Consider the following 21,980-nt stretch of genomic DNA (forward strand, 5'->3'; position numbering starts at 1 on the left):
CTGAGCGACTGAACTGAACTGAACACTATTTCAGATGCCGTGGGAATATAGATAAGGTCAATGTGAAAATACCGTATATTTAGAAATTAATGACTTGAATTAGGAGATTGTCCACACTATCATGGACATGATATGAAGTCCCCGGTGGTGAGCCCAGGGCTCGTGCTGCCTCCCTGGTGAATGGGGACAGAAAGGGAAACCCTGTTCCTTTTGGTTTCCATCGCCAGCTCAGACCATTTCGATCGCAGGGAGGGCAGGAACCGCAGGACCCAGCTGGGCCCAGCCAGGTCCCCGCCTGAGGCCGAGTCCTCACAGGAGTCTCCAGGAGCGAGAGGTGATTTCAACGTAACCCGTTTTCCACACGGTAACAGGGAAACATCCCAGCATTCACTAGGAAAGGCCTCAAAACTGTCAGCTCCGACCTGGAGTAGCTCGAAACACTTATCCCGAAGCCAGGAGGAAGCAGCCCCACCGCTCGCACAGCCAAAGGCAGAAGACTGAGGTGTGTCAGCCAGCACCGGCCGATCAGGAACCGGCGGAGGGCAGGGCGGGAGGGCTCGGCGGGAGGGCTCCGGCAGCGCACAAAATGCTCACCGCGAGGACACGCCCCACGCTGCTCCAGCCTTCCTCCGCGCTCAGGACACGCCCATCCTGGGCGAGGCCTTCCGAGGCTCCGCCCCACGTCGGCCCCACCGCCCCCTGCTAAGGCCACGCCCCCTTACGTAGTTGCCCGCGGACCCGGAAGCGGATGTCGGGAGTGCAGGGCCTCTCGGGTGAGTGTGGTCCTGGGCACTTCTCGCGCTCCTCGGCCCCGCCCCACCCCTTCCTTCACACCAGGGCCCGAGTCCCTGCCGACGTCACAGACCCGCTCTCGCGCCGCTGGCCTGGAGACCCCTGAGACTCGCAATGCCGGGAGCTCCGCTGCCGGGTTCGAGTCGCATCCGTTTCCGGATCCGGGGACATTCCGGTCCGGCCTTCCGGCCTACGGTGTCTTCACGGGGTCCCGCCCCGAACCACGCCGTGTCAGGTCCCCACTCGCAACGGGCGCTCTCGCCCTCTGCGCCCCTCGGGGCCGCCCGGGACTCCGCGCCCTCCCGCGGCCCCGCGAATCCTCAGCCCCGCCGTCTTCTCCAGAAGCGGCCCGGCCCCGCCGCTCGCTCCCCTCCGCGGTCACCGCCTCAGTAAGGCCCCTGAGCCCCCTTGGGGAGGGCATCGGCCCTGTCCAGTGACGCCCCGTGACCTTCTGTCCCAAGTCCTATCTGCCGGCACGGGTATCGCTCCCTCACGGGACAGTGTCCTCCTGAGCAGAGCATCTTTGCTCCATTCCATGGGTGTCGAATGGGGCGGTGAGGCCGAGACTGAACCAGGAGACGGAAGGAGTAAAGGTGAGTGAGGACTTGAAAAGTAGAATAGAGGAGGGAGGGAGGTGGGTGCAGTGGAACTGGAGAGACAAAATACCGGTAAGAAAGGAAAGTGACTGAATAAGAAGCAATGTGTGTGAAGTGAGAAAGTTGCTCAGTGTGTCCTACTCTTTGCGACCCCATGGACTGTACAGATTCTCCCATGGGTAACCTTTCCCTTCTCCAGGTAATCTTCCCAACCCAGGGATCGAACCCAGGTCTCCCGCATTGCAAGCGGATTCTTTATCAGCTGACCCACCACGGAAGCCATAAGAGGCTTCATAAGAGGTACATGAAAACAGACAAAAAGGAGATCAGTACAGAGATGGCCAAGGACAGAGTGGAGGAGGGGACTTTCACCAGCAGTAGCCGTTGAGAAAAGTAGAAGGATAGATTTCAAATTCATTCAGTTCAGTTCAGTTCAGTCGGTCAGTCGTCTCCGATTCTTTGCGACCCCATGGAATGCAGCACGCCAGGCCTCCCTGTCCATCACGAACTCCCGGAGTTTACTCAAACTCCTGTCCATGGAGTCGGTGATGCCATCCAACCATCTCATCCTCTAAAATTTTCCAAATTACTTTAAGTGTGTTGTGTCAGATTCAGATCATGAGACCTCCGTCCTTTTCTTGTCATTATTATGTACTAAAAGTATTCTCTGGTGCTTAGTAAATAATTTGTACACTATTTCGGTGTGCACTTGGTAGGGATATTAATGATTTTTGTCTTAAAAGTCAGTGCTAGGTAGTTTAAACAAGTGGTCCAGTGTTCAACAGCATTCGTCCTTCTGTATGTGAGTTTTTAATTTATTGGTCTGTGAGCTACAGTTTTCAACTACGCATATACTGTCCTCAAATTTCCTTTATTTTTTTGTTTGGCAAATATTGAACGATAGACTGAATGATTCTAGAACTTTGTTCTCACAGATCTCATTTGTTCATGATGAGTACATTACTCAGAGCTATTTTCATACCTGAACTTTTGTGTTTCCCAATGCCATTACTTAAAAGTGTTCTTAATGTTATACTTTTTATATATTCGTAGAATTGTATATTTTAATATCTATTGTAGAAAGTAGAAATTAAATGGTTTTAATCAAGATGATTACAACCATGAAAGACAACTTGCCCTTGCTCAGGAAAATGAAATGAGATCTGGAATCTTTAGGGGCAGCGGTGAGAATGATCCCCGACCACCCCATGCCTGTGAGGCCAGTAACGGTTCCTCTTTCCTGTTCATTTGTCTTTCCATGTGCCTCAGGACACATTCTCACATAGTCAAAAGGCAACTGGTAGGGAAAGATCAAGATTTTTTAAACTAAGCACAGAACAGAGGTATTTCTCCAAGGAGGAGGTGGCACTTGGTACAGGAAAAGGGAACTTGGAGGAGAAAGGGGGATGTACTTTGGATGTTAGAGAGTGAAAGAGAGCCTGGGAAGCGCAGCAACAGGAAAGGAGGAGACCTCTGCCCATCCTTACCTGGCAATGCTGTGCTCAGCAGGTGCTGGAAGACACTGTGAGGAGTGACTTGAAAGGGAGGATTGTACCAACTCACCTTCCCATGTCTGCCGTGTGATGTGTGGGCTTTACAGCATAGAGGGGCAGAGAAACTTAGCTGTTGGTGCCCATGTAGGAGTTTATTGGCCCTGTTCCGTAATAGTTCAGCAGATGCAGAGGACCATTTTTTCTAATTGTTGAATTTCTCCCCTACATGTGTGGTTGTGGCCAGAAAGGGGAGAAGTTATTTGAAGACGTGAATGGCACATTGCCAACAATGAGGAGTGACTTCTGGCCTGAGCAAGACACTCAGAGGAGGGAAAAGATGAGAAGTCAGGAGTAAATCTTTATCTGGGAAAGCTCATATTATCTGTTCGTTGATCTGCCCTCTCTTTCCTGTAATGCTGTTCTTAGAACATGCTAAAATCTGACTCTCAGGTGTCCTGCCTAAGACGTTTCCTCACTCATCTATGGCCTCTCCCATCTCCAGACCAATTCTATCTCACTGTCAGCCAGTGACATGGGACTTGGGACATGGTTCCATTTGGGGGACCATCATGAGCAATGTTGCATGCCCAGACATTGGCTAGAGACAGGAACTGAACACCATGCAGTCAATAAGATTGCCAGTGGGGACTGCATAGGCACAAGAGGTGGAGGTAGACGAAGATGTAAGAAAATTGTGGAGAGGGGGAAAGTGTTTTACCTGTTTGTACAATGCAGCTGAAGCTTAACAACATAAATCTTTGTATTTGGCCTGTAATTAGAGACTTGGCCATGACAAATTAACGTGGCATTTCATCCACATCATGTAGTATATTTTATTCTGTAATTGTTTAAAAACAGAATCAACCCAAAATGTCTAATAGTAAGAGGATTTTAACGTTGTTCACAGCACACCTATCCCAGAGAGAAGTTGGTGTTCATGAATTTGAAAAGAATTGACTTGTCTACAGATACTGAGTGTTCCTCATTTTTGGGTAAGTTGGGGTTTCGTTGCTGAGCCAAGAGATGGTACATTTCATTTTGTAACAGGTTTTGGCACCATGCTCCCTACACACAGTACACAGTTGCTGAGAAATCCTCATCTCTCTGTCCCCTCGTACCTTAACCAGGATTCATTTTAAATATATGTGTATAATTGTAGATTTGGATAAAATGACAACTCTTTGTTCCTAATTTCCATTTTACTAATTACTTAAGAGATTGAGTAAAGGTTATTCCTTATAGACATGTATATATAGAATGAATTTTCCTACTTATTTTTCTAGTTTATGGTTTAGTTACATACACACAGACACTTTGGTCTGATAATGTTGATGCAGTGAAACCAAAATCATGACCTTTGCTTTTTTTCCCTTCATAAGGTGTCACCTGTTTCATAGTATAAAATATTATGTTCATTTAGTCCTAATATATTGGTTAATACTGTTCATTTCAGCTATTTAATTTGAACTGTTTTAAAGTTTCAAATAATTATAGGTTCAGATGTAACTTGACTAGTCTCCAGGTTTTTTTTTTGCTTTTCACAGTTATTTTGGCTATATCCTCATCCCCAATCAAAACTGAGACAAAAATCAACTTTTAGGATGCTTCTCATTTATTGTGTGAAATATCACATATGATTTTTGAGGGGTATACTGGATTTACAGTGTTGTTTTAGATGTACAGCAAATTGGTTCAGTTATACGTACATATATGTATATACGTTCTTTTTCAGATTCTGCATATGACTTTGAAATTTGAGTTGCATCAAATTTCTGCAGTCACAGATTTTTTTGTCACCATGTCCTCTAGTCTAAGAATTTGGTTTGGCAGACTTTGTTCATGTCACATTTATGTCCTCAAAAACTGTTAAAATTTCTTTGCATGGGTTTGCAAATTTATTTGAAGTTAGAGTCATAATATTTTGCTGTAACACATAGAGACTGGCTATCATATGTTTACTTAGTTTTTAAACTATTGTTACTAAATAGGAGACATTGATTTCAGTACATTAAGGTTGGATTTGTCCACTTTAAAAAGTATTATGAGGTGTGATAGTTAAAATGGATTCTTATATGGCTTTTTTTTTTTTTACTTTGAAATCATGTCTTCCAAAAATCATTACAATTTCAGCTCTTTGATACCATTTTTGAATTTCATCTTTTTTCCTCTCTTTGCTGCGTTCTGACTCAAGCACCTGCACTGATTTCTAGGGTACTTCCTACTTCTATTCTGGCACAGCCCAAAAAAAACAAAGTCCTACTTAGAGACAGATAGTAGAATGGTGGTTTCCAGGCATTGGGAGGAGAGGGGAATGGGGAGTGGTTGTTTAGTGGGTGCAGAGTTTCAGTTTTACAAGATGAAGAGCGTTGAAGATGGTTGCACAACACTATGAATGTATTTGACACCACTGAACTATACACGTAAAAATGACTTAAGATGATAAATATTATGTGTATGTTTTATTTTACAATTAAAAAAATTAAACAAATTCTGTGTACAATAAAAATCAGTCCTAAAACTAATCATTTATTCTGGCAAACCTTAAATTTTGTGGATTGCAGAGTTTTTCAGTTATTAGGATAACAACTAGATCTGACTTGAAGAGATGTACACTGGATGAGCTTTTTCTTGCTTGGTACTGAAAATGAAAGATATTTTCTTTGGATAGATGTTTACTCAGCATAAATATTTACACTAATGTAGAGTCACCACTCTTCTGTCCACAGTCTATGAATATTGTTGTTAGATTACAGATCCTCTTACAAATAAAACTAAAGAGGAGGAAGGATTCATTTGCTGCAGATTCTCAGTGCTGTCCAGAACAACCAAAATCATAAAACACTGAAGTCTGAGAAAAGGCATGAAGTTTGCTTTTGAGGAGGAAGCAAAAACTAAAGAATACAATCTGTTGTCCTTAATTTCATCTACAGGGTCTGCCTAATTTTCTGATTTTATCTTGATTGGGACCCATGTTAGATACTGTCCTTTGGATTAAAACGCTGATGAGATTATCAACAGCATTAAAAGAGAATTCATCAAAATGATGCATTTTCTGGAAAGAGAAAGATGCTCTGAACTCTGGAGTGTTGTGGCAGTGTCTTCAGTGAATATTTGGCTTCACTGGGTTTTCCGTCTATTTGGTTCTGGTGAGTATTGGAGACCATGTTCACCAAGAGGGAAGTATTCATTTTGGTAGGAATTCAATGAAGGAATCTCTGAGGAACTTACACGCAAACAGATTGAAGGAAATAAGTATGGGGGTAGCAAGTTGTATTTATGGGTTTGAGTAGATATGAAGGATGCTAGTGACCAGTGTGGAAGTAATAGCAATGCTAAACTGTATTTGTGATGTTCTGAGAGAGCATCTAAAATGTCAACCCTTGGATGTCTGGTGGAGACATTGAAAAGATTAGAGACTAGGTAAAGAGTAATATTTGGGAAGAGTGGGAGATGATGTCCTGAGATATATTTCATTTCTAGTGTATGTTAGTTTGGGGGGAAAAAAAGGAGGGAAGCTCAGAAATGGAATTCAAACCTGAGTTTTGTCACTTTCGATTTAGAAAAAGGAATGGAAGAAATCGAAGCAACTGTGTAAATATGTGGGCATACGTGGGCAATGCACATAAATAGAGAAAGATGAAGGAGATAGGATGGAGTCTTGAGATCTTCCAACAGTATCATTTGAGAAGTCCTTGGTAAGTGATACGGAGTTAGAGTGACAAGATTACTTTGAAGACTGTAGACTAAGCTGTTAGAGAAAGTTAGGGAAAGTATGTTCCCCAAAAGAGCTTGGCTTCCCATGTGGCACAGTGGTAAAGAACCAACCTGCCAAGGCAGAAGACACAACAGATTTGGGTTCAATCCCTGGGTCAGGAAGGTCCCATGGAGAAGGAAGTGGTAACCCACTCCAGTATTCTTGCCTGGAGAATCCCATGGACAGAGGAGCTTGGCAGGCTTCAGTCCATGGAGTCACAAAGAGTTGGACATGACTGAGTGCACACACACATTGCAAGTAGGTGCCATTGATTCCTCCAAGTGAAATAAGTACCTAAAATAATTAACCCTGTCATAAAATATATTTTTAATTCTCTTAGTTCACAACTAAGTGCAGAAGAAATCTAAAAGTGAGTGTTACAGTGGTGATATTGCTGGAAATTCTTGGAAGAGACAGAGTGATTCAGGATGAGTGTATGAGGGGCTGAGAGAAGTAAGGATGTTTCAAGGTACTACAGGGCTGGAATATAGCTGGAGAAACTGCTCGTGCACAAAGTAAGAGTAATTAAACCTGAGAAGTTCATGGTGGTTACTCAAGATGGAGACACACGTGGCATGAGTCACTGATCCCTGTGATTTGGAATTAGGAGGTAACTGGACACTTCTGAATATCCTGAGTGAATTAGCATACCAAACTCAGTGGTTGTCCACATTCTACTCTAAACTGAAGATGTTTATACCTTCTTTGGGCTTCCCTGATAGCTCAGTTGGTAAAGAGTGCGCCTGTAATGCAGAAGACTCCAGTTTGATTCCTAGGTCAGGGAGGTCTGCTGGGAAAGGGCTAGGCTACCCACTCCAGTATTCTGGCCTGGAGAATTCCATGGACTGTATAGTCCATGGAGTCACAAAGAGTCGGACACGACTGAGTGACTTTCACTTCTGTGCCTTCTTTACTAAGAACAATAGCCATGCCTTCTTACTTTGGATCCTGGTAGAGAAGAGCTCTGCTTGTCTTTCTCATGGAGCACACTGCATGTTTCTTTTGGTTGTCCTGGGAGCTACTTCCAGGTGAAGGGTTGGGGCTTCATGACAAGTGAATATGGAGATTGCAGACAGCTAAGAGTCTCATGACTTTTTTCTTCTTCCTCAGCTCTGCTTCCTGTTGCTTGGACTGTGTATAAATGAAAACCCAGACTACAGTTGGCAGCTGAACTAATTACAATGGAATCTCGGGTGGGTAGGAAATTACTCTTTCTACTGAAATGGGCAGTAGAAATTGTTTTCTAATCTCTATTGCCAGTGCTGGTGGTGGAGTATATGCTCAGTTTTGTCTGGCTCTTTGGAACCCCATGGGCTGTAGCCCGCCAGGTTCCTCTGTCCGTGGGATTTCCCAGGCAAGAATTCTGGAGTGGGTTGCCATTTCCTTCTCCAGGGGATCCTCCTGACCCAGGGGTCCAATCCGAGTCTCCTGCATTAGCAAACGGCTTCTTCACCACTGAGCCTTCTGGGAAGCCCTATTGCCAGTGTATGGACATAATTCTCCTACAGGCACACATGTTCTAAGTGCACTTGAGAGGTTGTTCAAGGATCTGAGCTTCAGTTAAGTTCCCCAGAGTTCTGGAATGGTCATGTTGGGTCAAGGACTCATCAAATGGTCATTCCTACCCAACATTATAATAAGATGTTCCAGTCTTTATTAATGCCATGTATGCAAGAAGGGATAAGAGAGGTTTTCTTTTCTTCATGCAGCCCATGGCCCACTTGGCAAAAAAAAGAGATAGTCATTAACCATTTTATTAACTGTGATGGGCTTAGGATTGAGGTGAATACAGACGAAAGAGATGAGTAAGGAGGAAAACACTGCAACCCACCCACTGGAGAGGCAGATGTTTTCACAGATGACATTGAAGAGTCCAGTGTTATAGGTGCTGAGAGTGCTGACCAGTGCTGAGAGAAAACAAATGATTATGCAGGAGAAGGCAATGAGGAGTCATTCACTTACATTTTTTTCAAATTTAAACTTCTTAAATTTTGATAAAATATATTTGTGCTTTTCAAAATCTTTTACAAAAGAAAACTAAATTTTCATTATTACCAATGTCCCAAGTCATAAATTTTTCCCTCTTTGTAATTTCTGCTTTTTCACATTTCATAACTGGAAACAGTGTATAGAGAGTAGTGTTTTCTTATTTTGAGCTGTGATTCAGAAGAACGAATATAGGAGGTAGAGTACTATTTTAAGCCCTGAGGAAGTTTTCCATGAATGAAAGCGGCCAGAGCAATCAGGTAGCTTCAGATGTGCTTGAATAGAGAGACAAGACAAAGAAACAAAAGGGACAATAATAACTGATACTTGGAGGTCCCAGGATAATTGAGAAAGGGAGGCCTCAGACATAGGAAGGGTCAGGATAAGACTGTCCTTCTGTGCAGAAGTCTCAGACCTGTGGTGTGAGCTGCTGACTCACTTACCCTTTATAGCAAACACCTCAGGTTTGTAAGATGAAAGCTTGTGCCTGCTGATCCCAAGACCTGTATGAATGCTAGTCAGTTAGGCAGAATTCTGGATGTTCCTTCAATATTCTCTACCATTTCCTGAATATTAAACCTAAAAGTTATATTTAAGAAATGGCTGCTAGATAGTTAGCGCTTCACATATTAAGTCATTAGATCTTTCAGAACTCATGACAGATTGTTAAAAAACCATTTCACTGATGAAGAAACTGAGGCCATATAGAGGAATAATCTAACCACAGTCTTGTTTTAAAAGGGGCATATCATGGATACGTCATCCCTTGTGATGAGTCTTAGATTTACTTGAAATTGAATTGAGACTGTTCAGTTTTTCAAGTGGAAATTTTATAATCATGATTTGGAAGTTGTAATTACAAATCTATTGGGAAATCTCCACAGTTTGTTAAACCACACCTTATATTGTCTTTTTATAATGAAGTTTTCTATATTTAGAGTGTGTGTGTCTTCGTAGGTTTATCTGAAAGTCAGAGGTTCATGTCAACAATGAGAATGATTTGATTGGACCGAAAATACTGTTTGAGACTCTGTACACTCAGTTGCTACTTCCTTAGTGCCTTATACCTGTAACTGTCCTCCCCTGGCAGAGATGGCCGTGTCTAAAACAATGTCTGTGATGTTTTAGGAATCAGTGACCTTCGAGGATATAGCTGTGGACTTCACCCAGGAAGAGTGGGCCCTCCTGGACACCTCCCAGAGAAAGCTGTTCAGAGATGTGATGCTGGAGAACATCAGTCATCTGGTCTCAGTTGGTTAGTCTGTTACTCTTTAATCATGTGTGTATGTATTCATTCAACAAAGATGGAGGAAAACTTTCCCATTTCTCACTTCAGATACTGTTTTGACTCTTTATCATAACTCTCGCAACTACCTTATCAAAACTTTCTTTAGTTCTTATATTTTTGGGGGCTTCCCTGGTGGCTCCCCTAGTAAAGAATCTGCCTGCAATGCAGGAGACCTGGGTTTCATCCCTGAGTTCAGAAGATTCCCTGGAGAAGGGAAAGGCTACCCACTCCAGTATTCTGGCCTGGAGAATTCCATGGACTGTATAGTCCACGGGGTCACAAAGAGTCATATATGACTGAGTGACTTTCACTCATTTCACTATTTATATTTAGTTTGTCAATCCCACTGCAATGTAATCTTGCTTACACAACTTTGAGTCTTTGTTGCTACTCAGTCTCTGATGCTCAAGCAATGGTGGGAACTCACTATTTTTGTATGGATAAATAAATGTATTGATTTCTTAAAATGTATTTTACAGCAAGGACTGTGGTTTGATCAGATCACAGTGTTAAAAATAACATATTGTTTTCCACATAGAACTTAGATTTTTCTGGTGGAAGTTGTATGTATTGGATTCTTTTTGGAATATAGTGTTAAAGCACTATGAAATGAAAATATTGCAGATTCCATAGTCTGTCTTTGAACTTGGGCATGGGCATTAGCAGTGATAGGTCTTTAATGTCTTTGGAAACAAGTTGAAGAGTTATCATTTTGCTAGACAAAGGCTGTATGTGTTGTTTTCAACATGCTCTTCTCTGTGCTGACCTTTAGCAGTTATTGTATTCTTCCTCATTAGTCTGCTCTGTACTGATGATCATGCACTGTTATGAGCATGGAACTCAAAATCCACATATCTTTCTCCTACAAACAGGTAATCAGCTTTACAAACCAGATGTGATTTCCCGTTTGGAGCAAGGAGAGCAACTTTCAAGAGAAGAGTTAGGCTTCCTGCAAGGTCAGAGTTCAGGTGAGCTCCGAGAACCTGTACTTCTATAGGAGGAGGAGGAGCCCGGTCAGTGAGTGAATAGGCCCTAAGAAATCAAGTGAAAGCTGCTCAGTCGTGTCTGACTGTTTGTGGCCCCATGGGCTGTAGCCTGCCAAGCTCCTCTGTCCATGGAGATTCTCCAGGCAAGAATACTGGAGTGGGTAGCCGATCCCTTCTCCAGGGAATCTTCCCAACCCAGGGATAGAACCCAGGTCTCCCACAGTGCAGGCGGATTCTTTACTGTCTGAGCCACCAGGGAAGCCCAAGAAAACTGTTGGGTAGCCTGTTCCTTCTCCAGGGGATCTTTCTGACCCAGGGATCGAACTGGGGTCTCCTGCATTGTAGGCTGTTTTTAAAATTTAGACAGTGTCATGGGGAAACACTTTTCAGATGTTGTCATACCTTGAAGGTATCAATTTTCTATTCATAAGGCTTTCTGCCATTGTCCTTGGCTTTACACAAAGTGAAATTTGTGTACCCACTGGAATTAATAACCATTCACAAAATGTCCCTTTTCATGGTCCTGTTCTATGAATAGGATATTCTCTTTTCTTCCCCAACATGCTGTATTCATTTTATCTTCCTCATAATTCAGTCCTGAGAATGACAGTTGTTTTATGTGTTTCTTCTCTCTTCAGAGTATTCCCTAATTTGACATTCTTTCCCATCTGTGTGTCAGTATTTGAAACAGACACAAATGAGCATTGAGTCGCTTCAACATTTTACTTCCACTGATACCACTATAGTAATTTATTTTTTTCTAGTCATTTCAGATAGAGAAGATGATCTGAGAAAACAAGAAATGTTACCCATGCAGCATGTCTGCAAGAAGAACACACCTCTAATTAGTGCAATGGTAAGCTTCACAAGTATAAACATGTTCCTCCAGATGAAGACCTGGGACTTGAATAAGTTGGGAATTTGGCATACATATGTGATTTAATTCAAGTTGGGATCATGGAATTCCACAGGAGAAAATTTTAGTTAGTCTGGTTTTAAGGAAGAAAAGATTAACCCATAGTCAGAACTATAGACAGTTTATAGTCTTATAAAGAGACAGTTATGTAATTGTAGATTATATTCCTAAACACTTAAACATCATAACATCTTTAAAATTAAATAGGTTTCTTTGCAGTTGGGACATTACAAAAGGTAAATCTAGGCTTGCAAGAGAGTACTACCTCATGTTTATGTAAATATTAAAAATATAGAAGCAATTTTAACTGGAGTCTGTCACTGAATGATTACCCTAGAATTTATATGTAGAGAACGGAAGGAATGAATAAATTGGGCAAACCTGTAACAATCTCTCATTTCATTTCAAAAAGCAGAGGTCTCACAGTCAAGAGGATCCTTTGGAATGCAACAATTTCAGAGAAAAATTTGCTGAAATCTTACCATTGACTCAGTATGTAATACCTCAAGTGGGAAAGAAACCCATTATTAGCCAAGATGTTGGAAAAGCCATCCGTTACTTGCCATCCTTTAATATACAAAAGCAGATTCGTTCTAGAAGTAAATCATATGAATGTCATCAACGAAGGAATGCCTTTATTCAAAGTCCTGCCCATAGACAACACAGTAATACTCAGACTGGAGAGAAAGCATTTGAATGTCATGTATGTAGGAAAGCCTTCTGTAAAAGTTCTAACCTTAGACGACATGAGATGATTCACACTGGAGTGAAACCACATGGATGTCATCTTTGTGGAAAATCCTTCACTCATTGTTCTGACCTTAGAAAACATGAAAGAGTTCACACTGGAGAGAAACTATATGGCTGTCATCTGTGTGGCAAAGCCTTCAGTAAAAGTTATAATCTTAGGCGACATGAGGTGATTCACACCAGAGAGAAACCAAATGAATGTCATCTGTGTGGGAAAGCATTTGCTCATTGTTCTGACCTTAGAAAACATGAGAGAACTCACTTTGGGGAGAAACCATATGGATGCCACCTGTGTGGGAAGACTTTCAGTAAAACTTCTTACCTCAGACAACATGAGAGAACTCACAACGGAGAGAAACCATATGGATGTCATCTATGTGGGAAGGCCTTCACTCATTGTTCTCACCTTAGAAAACATGAGAGAACTCACACTGGAGAGAAGCCATATGAATGCCATCTATGTGGAAAAGCCTTCACTGAGTCTTCTGTCCTTAGACGACATGAGAGAACTCACACTGGAGAGAAGCCATATGAATGTCACCTGTGTTGGAAAGCCTTCACTGATTCTTCTGTCCTTAAGCGACATGAAAGAACTCACACTGGAGAGAAACCATATGAATGTCACCTATGTGGGAAAGCCTTCAATCACTCTTCTGTCCTTAGACGACATGAAAGAACTCACACGGGTGAGAAACCATATGAATGCAATATATGTGGTAAAGCCTTCAATAGGAGTTATAACTTTAGATTGCATAAGAGAATCCACACTGGAGAGAAACCATATAAATGTTACCTATGTGGAAAAGCCTTCAGTAAATATTTTAACCTCAGACAACACGAGAGAACTCATGCTGTAAAGTTAATAAATGAAGATTCACCACCCATACCTTCAAAGTATAAACACTCTTGAGGACTCACACAGTGAAGAAATACTGTGTTTATTTTCAATGTATAAGAGCCTTTATTCATCCTTATTAATTAACTAACGTTAATTCACAGTAGATGGAATCCATATGTATGTCACCTGTGTAACAAAACCTTTAGCAGTGGACTCATGGGGGAACAAACTGTAAAGGGAATGAATGTGGAGGAATCTTCATCCTCAGCTGGAACTGTTAAGCAGATAAATCACATGTCAGAGAAATTCCAATAATATATCTGTAATTAGTGTAGAAATACCTTCAGTTATAAGTTATCCTTTAAATAAGTAAACCACAGAGGAGAGAGACTCTAGACCTGTAATCACTGTGCACGTGTCTAACTTAGTACCACTTTTGGCATGCATCTGAAGATTCAGTGTCTGGAACTGCTAGTGGAAACAAACTAGAACATGAAGAAGATGGAAGGCATTTGGAGTATCCCCTTCTGGAATGCCTGACATACATACACTAATTCATGTGATGACAAAAGTGCTGCCCCTCATAGTGATGCATGAAACACCCAGAAAGCAGGGGGAGCAGAAGCAGCCATGGTCCCCTGATCTTGCCCATATTGCCCTGTCAACACCCATGAATCCACAAATCCCCAACTGGGAGTGAGACCCAGGTGTCCCAGCCCCTACCATACTTGAACACAGGAGGCTCAGAGAGGGGAAGGTGGAGCTTCCTTCCACCAGGGTAACAAGAAGGCCTGGGCCTTAGTACCCATTTGAACATGACTAGTACCCATGTTTCACAGGTGGCAAAATGGAGAACACAGATGTTTGTAATTAATTTATCCCATGTTTTTCTGGGATATACATATGGACTCAAAGGGATGGAAAACATACTCCACATAAATGGAAGTAATAAGAGCAGAGGTAGCCATGTTTACATCAGACAGGGACTAATTCAAAACTGAGTTCATTAAGAGGATATGTAACATTTGTAAATATGTCATACAATATAACACCCAGACTAAAGTGCAGAAAATACCTTATAGTGATCATATAGAGGAAGCATTCCAAAATAAAGGGAGATAAGATGAAGGAAAGGTTTCTATTTTATTGTATAAAAAAGATAAGTGAATCAGAGTGCACATGTGTTCATGTATGTCTGTATGTGTGTGTGCACAATAAAACTACAGAATATAAAACAGTATGTGAAGTTACATGAAAAATTGGTCAATTGTATTTTACATGTACATGTCAAATAAAATGCATTAATTTTATTCAGTCATCAGTGACATGGAGAGAAGAAAACCATATTCATCTTTTCACATGCATAAAAAGTAATGTAGTGTTAAGTCCTATTTACCCCACCTCCTGGTTGTGGGTGAGAATAGCTTTAGGCAGGGGGTAGCTTACCGATTCAATGGACATGAACTTGGGCCAACTCCAGGAGATGGTGAAGGGACAGAGAAACCTGGCATGCTGCAGTCCTTGGGGTCCCAAAGAGTCTTGACACAACTTGGCGACTAACAACAAAGCTTGCCAAACTATCAAAATATGAATACACCCTAATTTGAATCAGCAAACGAACTCCAACTTGCCCAAAGCAGAGGAAAACTTGGACATCTGCAGGTAAATCATTCTGCTTGGAAATGGCCACTAAGAATTCCTTATGAATCCAGGAACATCAAGGCCTCCTTTGGATGGATGTAGTGTGAGCAATTTAAGACATTGAGATTGACTGACTTTTTAAAAAGCAATTAGGAAATGAAACCCACCCCATCATGTGTATAAAATGCAGTCTTAATTTTCACTGTTACCGGTTTCTGAATCCTGCACTTAATAACAAGCAGGTTATCTGTGCAGTTTCTTTAATACGTTATCCATAAAGAATCGATGGCACAGCCATATGAGATCCTGCTGTGCTGTCTCATTAAAACTACAGTGCATGTTCCCCTACACCTGTTTGTGTCTGAATCTCAAGTCCTGCCCAGGTTTACCCCCTATGTGGAGCCAGTTCACAAGTCACAGAAAGATAGAGTGTATCTTGAGATGGAAGAGGGCTCAGGGAAAGCCATGAGTGACTGAGCAGATGTGTTAGGCAAGATACAGGAGCGTGATTAGCAGGCCCTGGGAAGAAAAGGACACTAGGAAGAGAACACACCAACCAACAGAGAAAATGCTTCTTAAGAAGCACTCCTGACTCCTGCTCTTCTCATCTGAGCTCTCCAAGGCAAGATCAGTCTTAACTGGTCACTCTTGGGAGTTGAAAATACATCTTTAAATATACCTCTTTCTTGTGACACAACCGTATACATAAGGACAGATTCACCATGTGGCTGTGACGGTCATCTGCTGTCCAGTAAAACACTGGGAGCTCAAGGCCTATAAGCATGGAACACATAGATTGATTTTTCTGTCCTTCAGAATTTTCCTTTGCTATTGAAACCCACATGTTGCTTGGCAGCAGTGGGTATAAGGGAGGGACTGACCTACCATGAAATAGAGACACTGAAGATGCTTCTAGTCCCTGATGAACAGCATATCCAGGAAAGGATGGGCAAAAATTTTCATTTGCCCTAATTCTCCCACCCAATCCTAGCTCCTTAATCATCTACAGTGTTTTTTTCATTCTCCAAGCCCAGTTCACATAGCCATGTAGCCCCTCCAAATGGGAAAGGTAGTTTTGTTCTATGCTTAGTTTTAGAAGTCTTGGTCCAGATGACACCCACACTGAGCATGTGCCTTGAAGCAGCTGAGGCATATTCTAGATAAAAGTAATTCATCCTCAGGCAGCACCCTTTAATAACTAAATGACATCTCCCTTTGCAGGCACACTGTTAGTGAGAGTGCTCTTTCATAAGTGAGTAGGAGGATAAGGGAGAACCCAGACCCTGGGGTCAGAACCCGGATCCACACCCTGGGCATCTCTCTCGCAGTGAAATTTTGCTAGTTTGGACTCTTCCTCTGAGGTCACGTTTGCAGGACAGAGAAACGTTGGTATTTCACGGGAGGTTGTCGTGGGGAGTTATGGTTACTGTGCCACCAGACAATTGTTTGTTTTGTAAATAAAGAGCTTCCCTTCTGGACAGGCCAAGCTCTGCCTTCACATCTGCAGTGGTGGTGTCACCGAGCCTCCTCTGTGAGCGAGCTTCTGCTACGGACGCGCTCTACCCACTCTGGCTCTGACTATCCTGGCCCCGCTCTCCTCGGGCACGCCGACCTCCCAGCTCCTCATTAGCTGTCTGCCTGACTTATTGGGCTCCTGTTGTTGCCACATAATTAAACTATGATTTCCTTTTCCACTTCCATCTGTTTAAACTTGCTCCCCAATATCTCTGAGCTGTGGGTCAGAGCGAGCTTGGACTGGCAAACAGGGCTCCTGGGCTCAGAGGTGTGACCTAGGCTCCAAACCTGGAAGTGGCTTCTGGCCAGCCCTTTGTGCTCTGGAACTGTGCTCCTTCTCTCCTCTCATCAGAGCAGAGATGGGCACCTGGGGGTGTCCCAGCTCCACACATTCTGAGGTGCTGGGTGGGAGAGAAAGGGCCTCAGCCTTCAACCCCTGCCAAGGGGTTTCCTCGGGCTCCAGGGGGCCCTACAGCCAGAGGAGGCTGCTTATTGAAACCTGAATGGATGCGCTGGAGAAGGGGCTGGGTGTGTCCCTGTGGTTGGCAGGGTGAAGGGGGTGGTCCTGACACTGTTAAAGAGCAGGCAGCCTGGTCCTGTTTGCACTGTGTGTTTCCTGGGGATGGGACCCAACCAGGCTGCAAGCCCCTCCCAGCACCCCCGTGGGGTCAGTACAAGGTTCTCTGGCCAGTTCTCTGAGGGGCAGAGAAGACCGAGGAAGACAGCGGGATGTGTGGGTGATTGAACTCTAAGCAGTTCCCAACCCCCAAACTCTGGAGGACTAAAGGCAGGTAGAAGAATTTCTAGAAGGATTGGCGGGAGTGGGGAGGACTGGGTCTAGGGAATGGAGGAGGAGGGAGATGGGGGAGGAGCTTGAGGGCCGCAGGGAGGATGGGAACTTGATGGGCCCTGTTTGTGATTGATCGCCAGAGTGGACACAGGCCACGAGGTCAACAAGAGGACTTGCCCCCCCTGGTCATCCAGCTGGTGGCCTCAGCAGTCACCAGGGTCAGGGCAGGAGCCCTGCTGCAGACCCCCCTCCCCTTGGGACAAGGCTCCCTCCCGGGGCCCCCACCCTCACCACCTAGCACTGCTCTGACCAGGCACTGACACCCTCCAGGTAACACATCCCCAGATAGGCTTCCCTATGCTGGCCCGAACCCTAACCAGGCTAAGAAGTTAGTTCTCTTTGAAAACATTGTAATTTAGGCTAACATAATAATGTAATTTGTCGTTTAATAACAGTTTATTTAGATTTTAAATACATCAAAGGTTAAAAACTACAACTTTTCCACCCCTGCATACCCAGCACCCACAGCAATGCCTGGCACTGCTTCATTCATGGTCAGTAACATCAGAAAAAAAATCGCTTTGTCAGTTCCATTTTCCTCTTTCTCATCCATCCACTGCCTCCCTAATATTATCTGTCATATGTTTCTTAAAATTCAATAATATCCTGTTGAATTAATTCACAATTAATTACACTCATCTCACACACTAGCAAAGTAATGCTCAAAATTCTCCAAGTGAGGCTTCAACAATACATGAACCAAGAACTTACAGATTTAGCTGGATTTAGAAAAGGCAGAGGAACCAGACATCAAATTGCCAACATCTGTTGGATCATCAAAAAAGCAAGAGATTTCCAGAAAAACATCTACTTCTGCTTTATTGACTACACCAAAGCCTTTGACTGTGTGGATCACAACAAACTGTGGAAAATTCTTCAAGAGATGGGAATACCAGCCCACCTGAGCTGCCTCCTGAGAAACCTGTATGCAGGTCAGGAAGCAACAGTTAGAACTGGACATGGAGTAACAGACTAGTTCCAAATTTGGAACGGAGTACTTCAAAGCTGTATATTGTCACCCTGCTTATTTAACTTATATACAGAGTACATCATGAGAAATACTGGCCTGGATGAATCACAAGCTGGAATCAAGATTGCTGGGAGAAATACCAATAACTTCAGATATGCAGATGAGACCGCCCATAGGGCAGAAAGTGAAGAACTAAAGAGCCTCTTGATGAAAATGAAAGAGGAAGTGAAAAAGCTGGCTTAAAACTCAACATTCAAAAAACGAAGATCATGGCATCTGGCCCCATCACTTCATGGCAAACAGATGGGGAAACAATGGAAACAGTGAGAGACTGTTTTCTTGGGCTCCAAAATCACTACAGATGGTGACTGCAGCCATGAAATAAAAAGATGCTTGCTCCTTGGAAGAAAAGCTATGACCAACCTAGACAGCATATTAAAAAGCAGAAGCATTACTCTGCCAACAAAGATCCATATAGTCAAAGCTATGTGTTTTCCAGTGGTCATGTATGGATGTGAGAGTTGGACTATAAAGAAAGCTGAGTGCTGAAGAATTGATGTTTTTGAACTGTGGTGTTGGAGAAGACTCTTGAGAGTCCCTTGGACTGCAAGGAGATCAAGTCAGTCAATCCCAAAGGAAATCAGTCCTGAATATTCATTGGATGGACTGACATTGAAGCTGAAACTCCAATACTTTGACCACCTGATGTGACGAACTGAGTCATTTGGAAAAGACCCTGATGCTGGGAAAGATTGAAGGTGGGAGGAGAAGGGGATGACAGAGGATGAGATGGTTGGATGGCATTACCAACTCATTGGACATGAGTTTGAACAAGCTCAGGGAGTTGGTGATGGACAGGGAAGCCTAGCATGCTGCAGTCCATGGGGTTGCAAAGAGTCAGACATGACTGAGCAACTGAACTGAACTGAATTGAAATAATGCACTCCATTCCAAAGGGAAAACCTCATTCACAAAACCAAATGCAGTTATATCATTAATTCACTCCGTGGTTTCCATGTGCCTTTGATGGAGAACCTTTGACCTATCATGACTCTGGGGCCCAGAATCCAGTCCTGCTGCCCTGCCCAGTCCAGCACCCCCACCTCTGCCCCACAGCCCACCCCCAGCCTGCCCTCAGCTCCCAGGCACAGTTGTTCTGTTCACTGCTGCCACTTTACCCAAGTTCTGACACCATGGGGGGAAAAAACTGTAAAACTTTAGTCCTATTTCCAGCTGCTGAAATAAAATTTTACTAATTTTACTACTATGTGTTTATTATTTTATTTCCCCAGCTCCATGAATATTTTCCTTCAGAATCATGTCTAGAGGATATTTTTGTTTCCTTAAATTTTCTCTTTTAAACTAGCCTTTAAACTCCAAAGTAATTGAAAATCTGTCCTTCCTATATTTCAGGCTAATTCTCCCTAAATGGCACTGGCCTTGTTCAGAGTCTTCTGGCTTATATATAAATTTCTGGGGGGAAAAAATCATTTGCCTCATGAATGCTACAGCTTAAGTCGGGCTGTAAAGACACAGGAACATAAAAGCAAACCATGTTTGTTGAGCACAGATGACATAAAATGGTTGCTATGAATATAATACAACCTACAGGGTTTTATAAAATGATCTGCTTGGAATCAAATATCTGTACCTAAAATGAAAAGCGCTAGCAAGCCAGGAAGCATGGGCAGCTGCGACGGCACACAAATGCAGCCAAGAGGCACTACCCCATGCCCGAGGTCAGGGGCAGCGGCCAGGAGGAGCTACCCCAAGTCCAAGGTAAGGGCCAGTCGCTGCGCTTTGCTGGAGCAGCCGTGAAGAGATACCCCACATCCAAGGTAGGAGAAAACCAAGTAAGATGGTAGGCACTGAGAGAAGGCATCAGAGGGCAGACAGATTGGAACCACAATCACAGACAACTAGCCAATCTGATCACAAGCACCGCACCTTGTCTAACTCAGTGAAACTTAGCCATGCCATGTGGGGCCACCCAAGACAGACAGGTCATGGTGGAGAGGTCTGACAGAATGTGGTCCACTGGAGAAGGGAATGGCAAACCACTTCAGTATTCTTGCCTTGAGAACCCCATGAACAGTATGAAAAGGCAAAAAGATAGGACACTGAAAGATGAACTCCCCAGTCGGTAGGTGCCCAATATGCTACTGGAGATCAGTGGAGAAATAACTCCAGAAAGAATGAAGGGATGGAGCCAAAACAAAAACAACACCCAGCTGTGGATGGGACTGGTGATAGAAGCAAGGTTCAATGCTGTAAAGAGCAATATTGCATAGGAACCTGGAATGTTAGGTCCATGAATCAAGGCAAATTGGAAGTGGTCAAATAGGAGATGACAAGAGTGAACATCAACATTCTATGAATCAGCGAACTAAGATGGACTGGAATGGGTGAATTTAACTCAGATGACCAGTATATCTACTACTGTGGGCAAGAATCCCTCAGAAGAAATGGAGTAGCCATCCTAGTCGACAAAAGAGTCTGAAATGCAGTACTTGATTGCAATCTCAAAAACGACAGAATGATCTCTGTTCATTTCCAAGGCAAACCATTCAATATCACGGTCATCCAAGTCTATGCCCCGACCAGTAACGCTGAAGAAGCTGAAGTTGAACAGTTCTATGAAGACCTATAAGAACTTTGAGAACTAACACCCAAAAAAGATGTCCTTTTCATTATAGGGGAATGGAATGCAAAAGTAGGAAGTCAAGAAACACCTGGAATAACAGGCAAGTTTGGCCTTGGAGTACAGAATGAAGCAGGGCAAAGGCTAATAGAGTTCTACCAAGAGAACACACTGGTCATAGCAAACACCCTCTTCCAACAACACAAGACAAAACTCTACACGTGTTCATCACTAGATGGTCAACACTGAAATCAGATTGATTATATTCCTTGCAGCCAAAGATGGAGAAGCTCTATACAGTCAGCAAAAACAAGACTGGGAGCTGACTGTGGCTCAGATCATGAACTCCTTATTGCCAAATCACTGAAATAGAAGTGGAGAAACCCACTAGCCCATTCAGCTATGACCTAAATCAAATCCTTTATGACTATACAGTGGAAGTGAGAAAAAGATTTAAGGGACTAAATATGATAGACAGAGTGCCTGATGAACTATGGACAGAGGTTCGTGACATTGTACAGGAGACAGGAATCAAGACCATCCCCAAGAAAAAGAAATGCAAAAAAGCAAAACGGCTGTCTGAGGAGGCCTTACAAATAGCTGTGAAAAGACGGGAAGCGAAAAACAAAGGAGAAAGGGAAAGATATACACATTTGAATGCAGAGTTCCAAAGTATAGCAAGGAGAGCTAAGAAAGCCTTCCTCAGTGATCAATGCAAAGAAATAGAGGAAAACAATAGAATGGGAAAGACTAGAGATGTCGTCAAGAAAATTAGAGATATCAAGGGAACATTTTATGCAAAGATGGGCTCAATAAAGGACAGTGATGGTAGGGACCTAACAGAAGCAGAAGGTATGAAGAAGAGGTGGAAAGAATACACATAAGAACTGTAAAAAAAGATCTTCATGACCCAGATAATCACGATGGTGTAATCACACACCTAGAGCCAAACATCCTGGAATGT

At 43.0% G+C, this 21,980-nt stretch overlaps 1 protein-coding gene across 1 annotated transcript; it reads left to right on the forward strand.

The window, feature by feature from the left end:
- Positions 1-806: 806 nt before the first annotated feature.
- On the forward strand, positions 807-16,518 carry LOC133073573 (zinc finger protein 596-like). The gene is given in 10 exon segments (XM_061167239.1): positions 807-1,385; positions 3,789-3,873; positions 5,812-6,027; positions 6,442-6,576; positions 7,746-7,828; positions 9,750-9,876; positions 10,782-10,877; positions 11,660-11,751; positions 12,224-13,399; positions 13,402-16,518. Coding segments are annotated over 6 exon segments (1,533 nt in total). The 5' UTR covers positions 807-1,385; positions 3,789-3,873; positions 5,812-6,027; positions 6,442-6,576; positions 7,746-7,816; the 3' UTR covers positions 13,432-16,518.
- Positions 16,519-21,980: the final 5,462 nt, after the last annotated feature.

This window comes from Dama dama, chromosome 19 (genome assembly GCF_033118175.1).
Source record: "Dama dama isolate Ldn47 chromosome 19, ASM3311817v1, whole genome shotgun sequence".
Taxonomy (NCBI): Eukaryota; Metazoa; Chordata; class Mammalia; order Artiodactyla; family Cervidae; genus Dama; species Dama dama.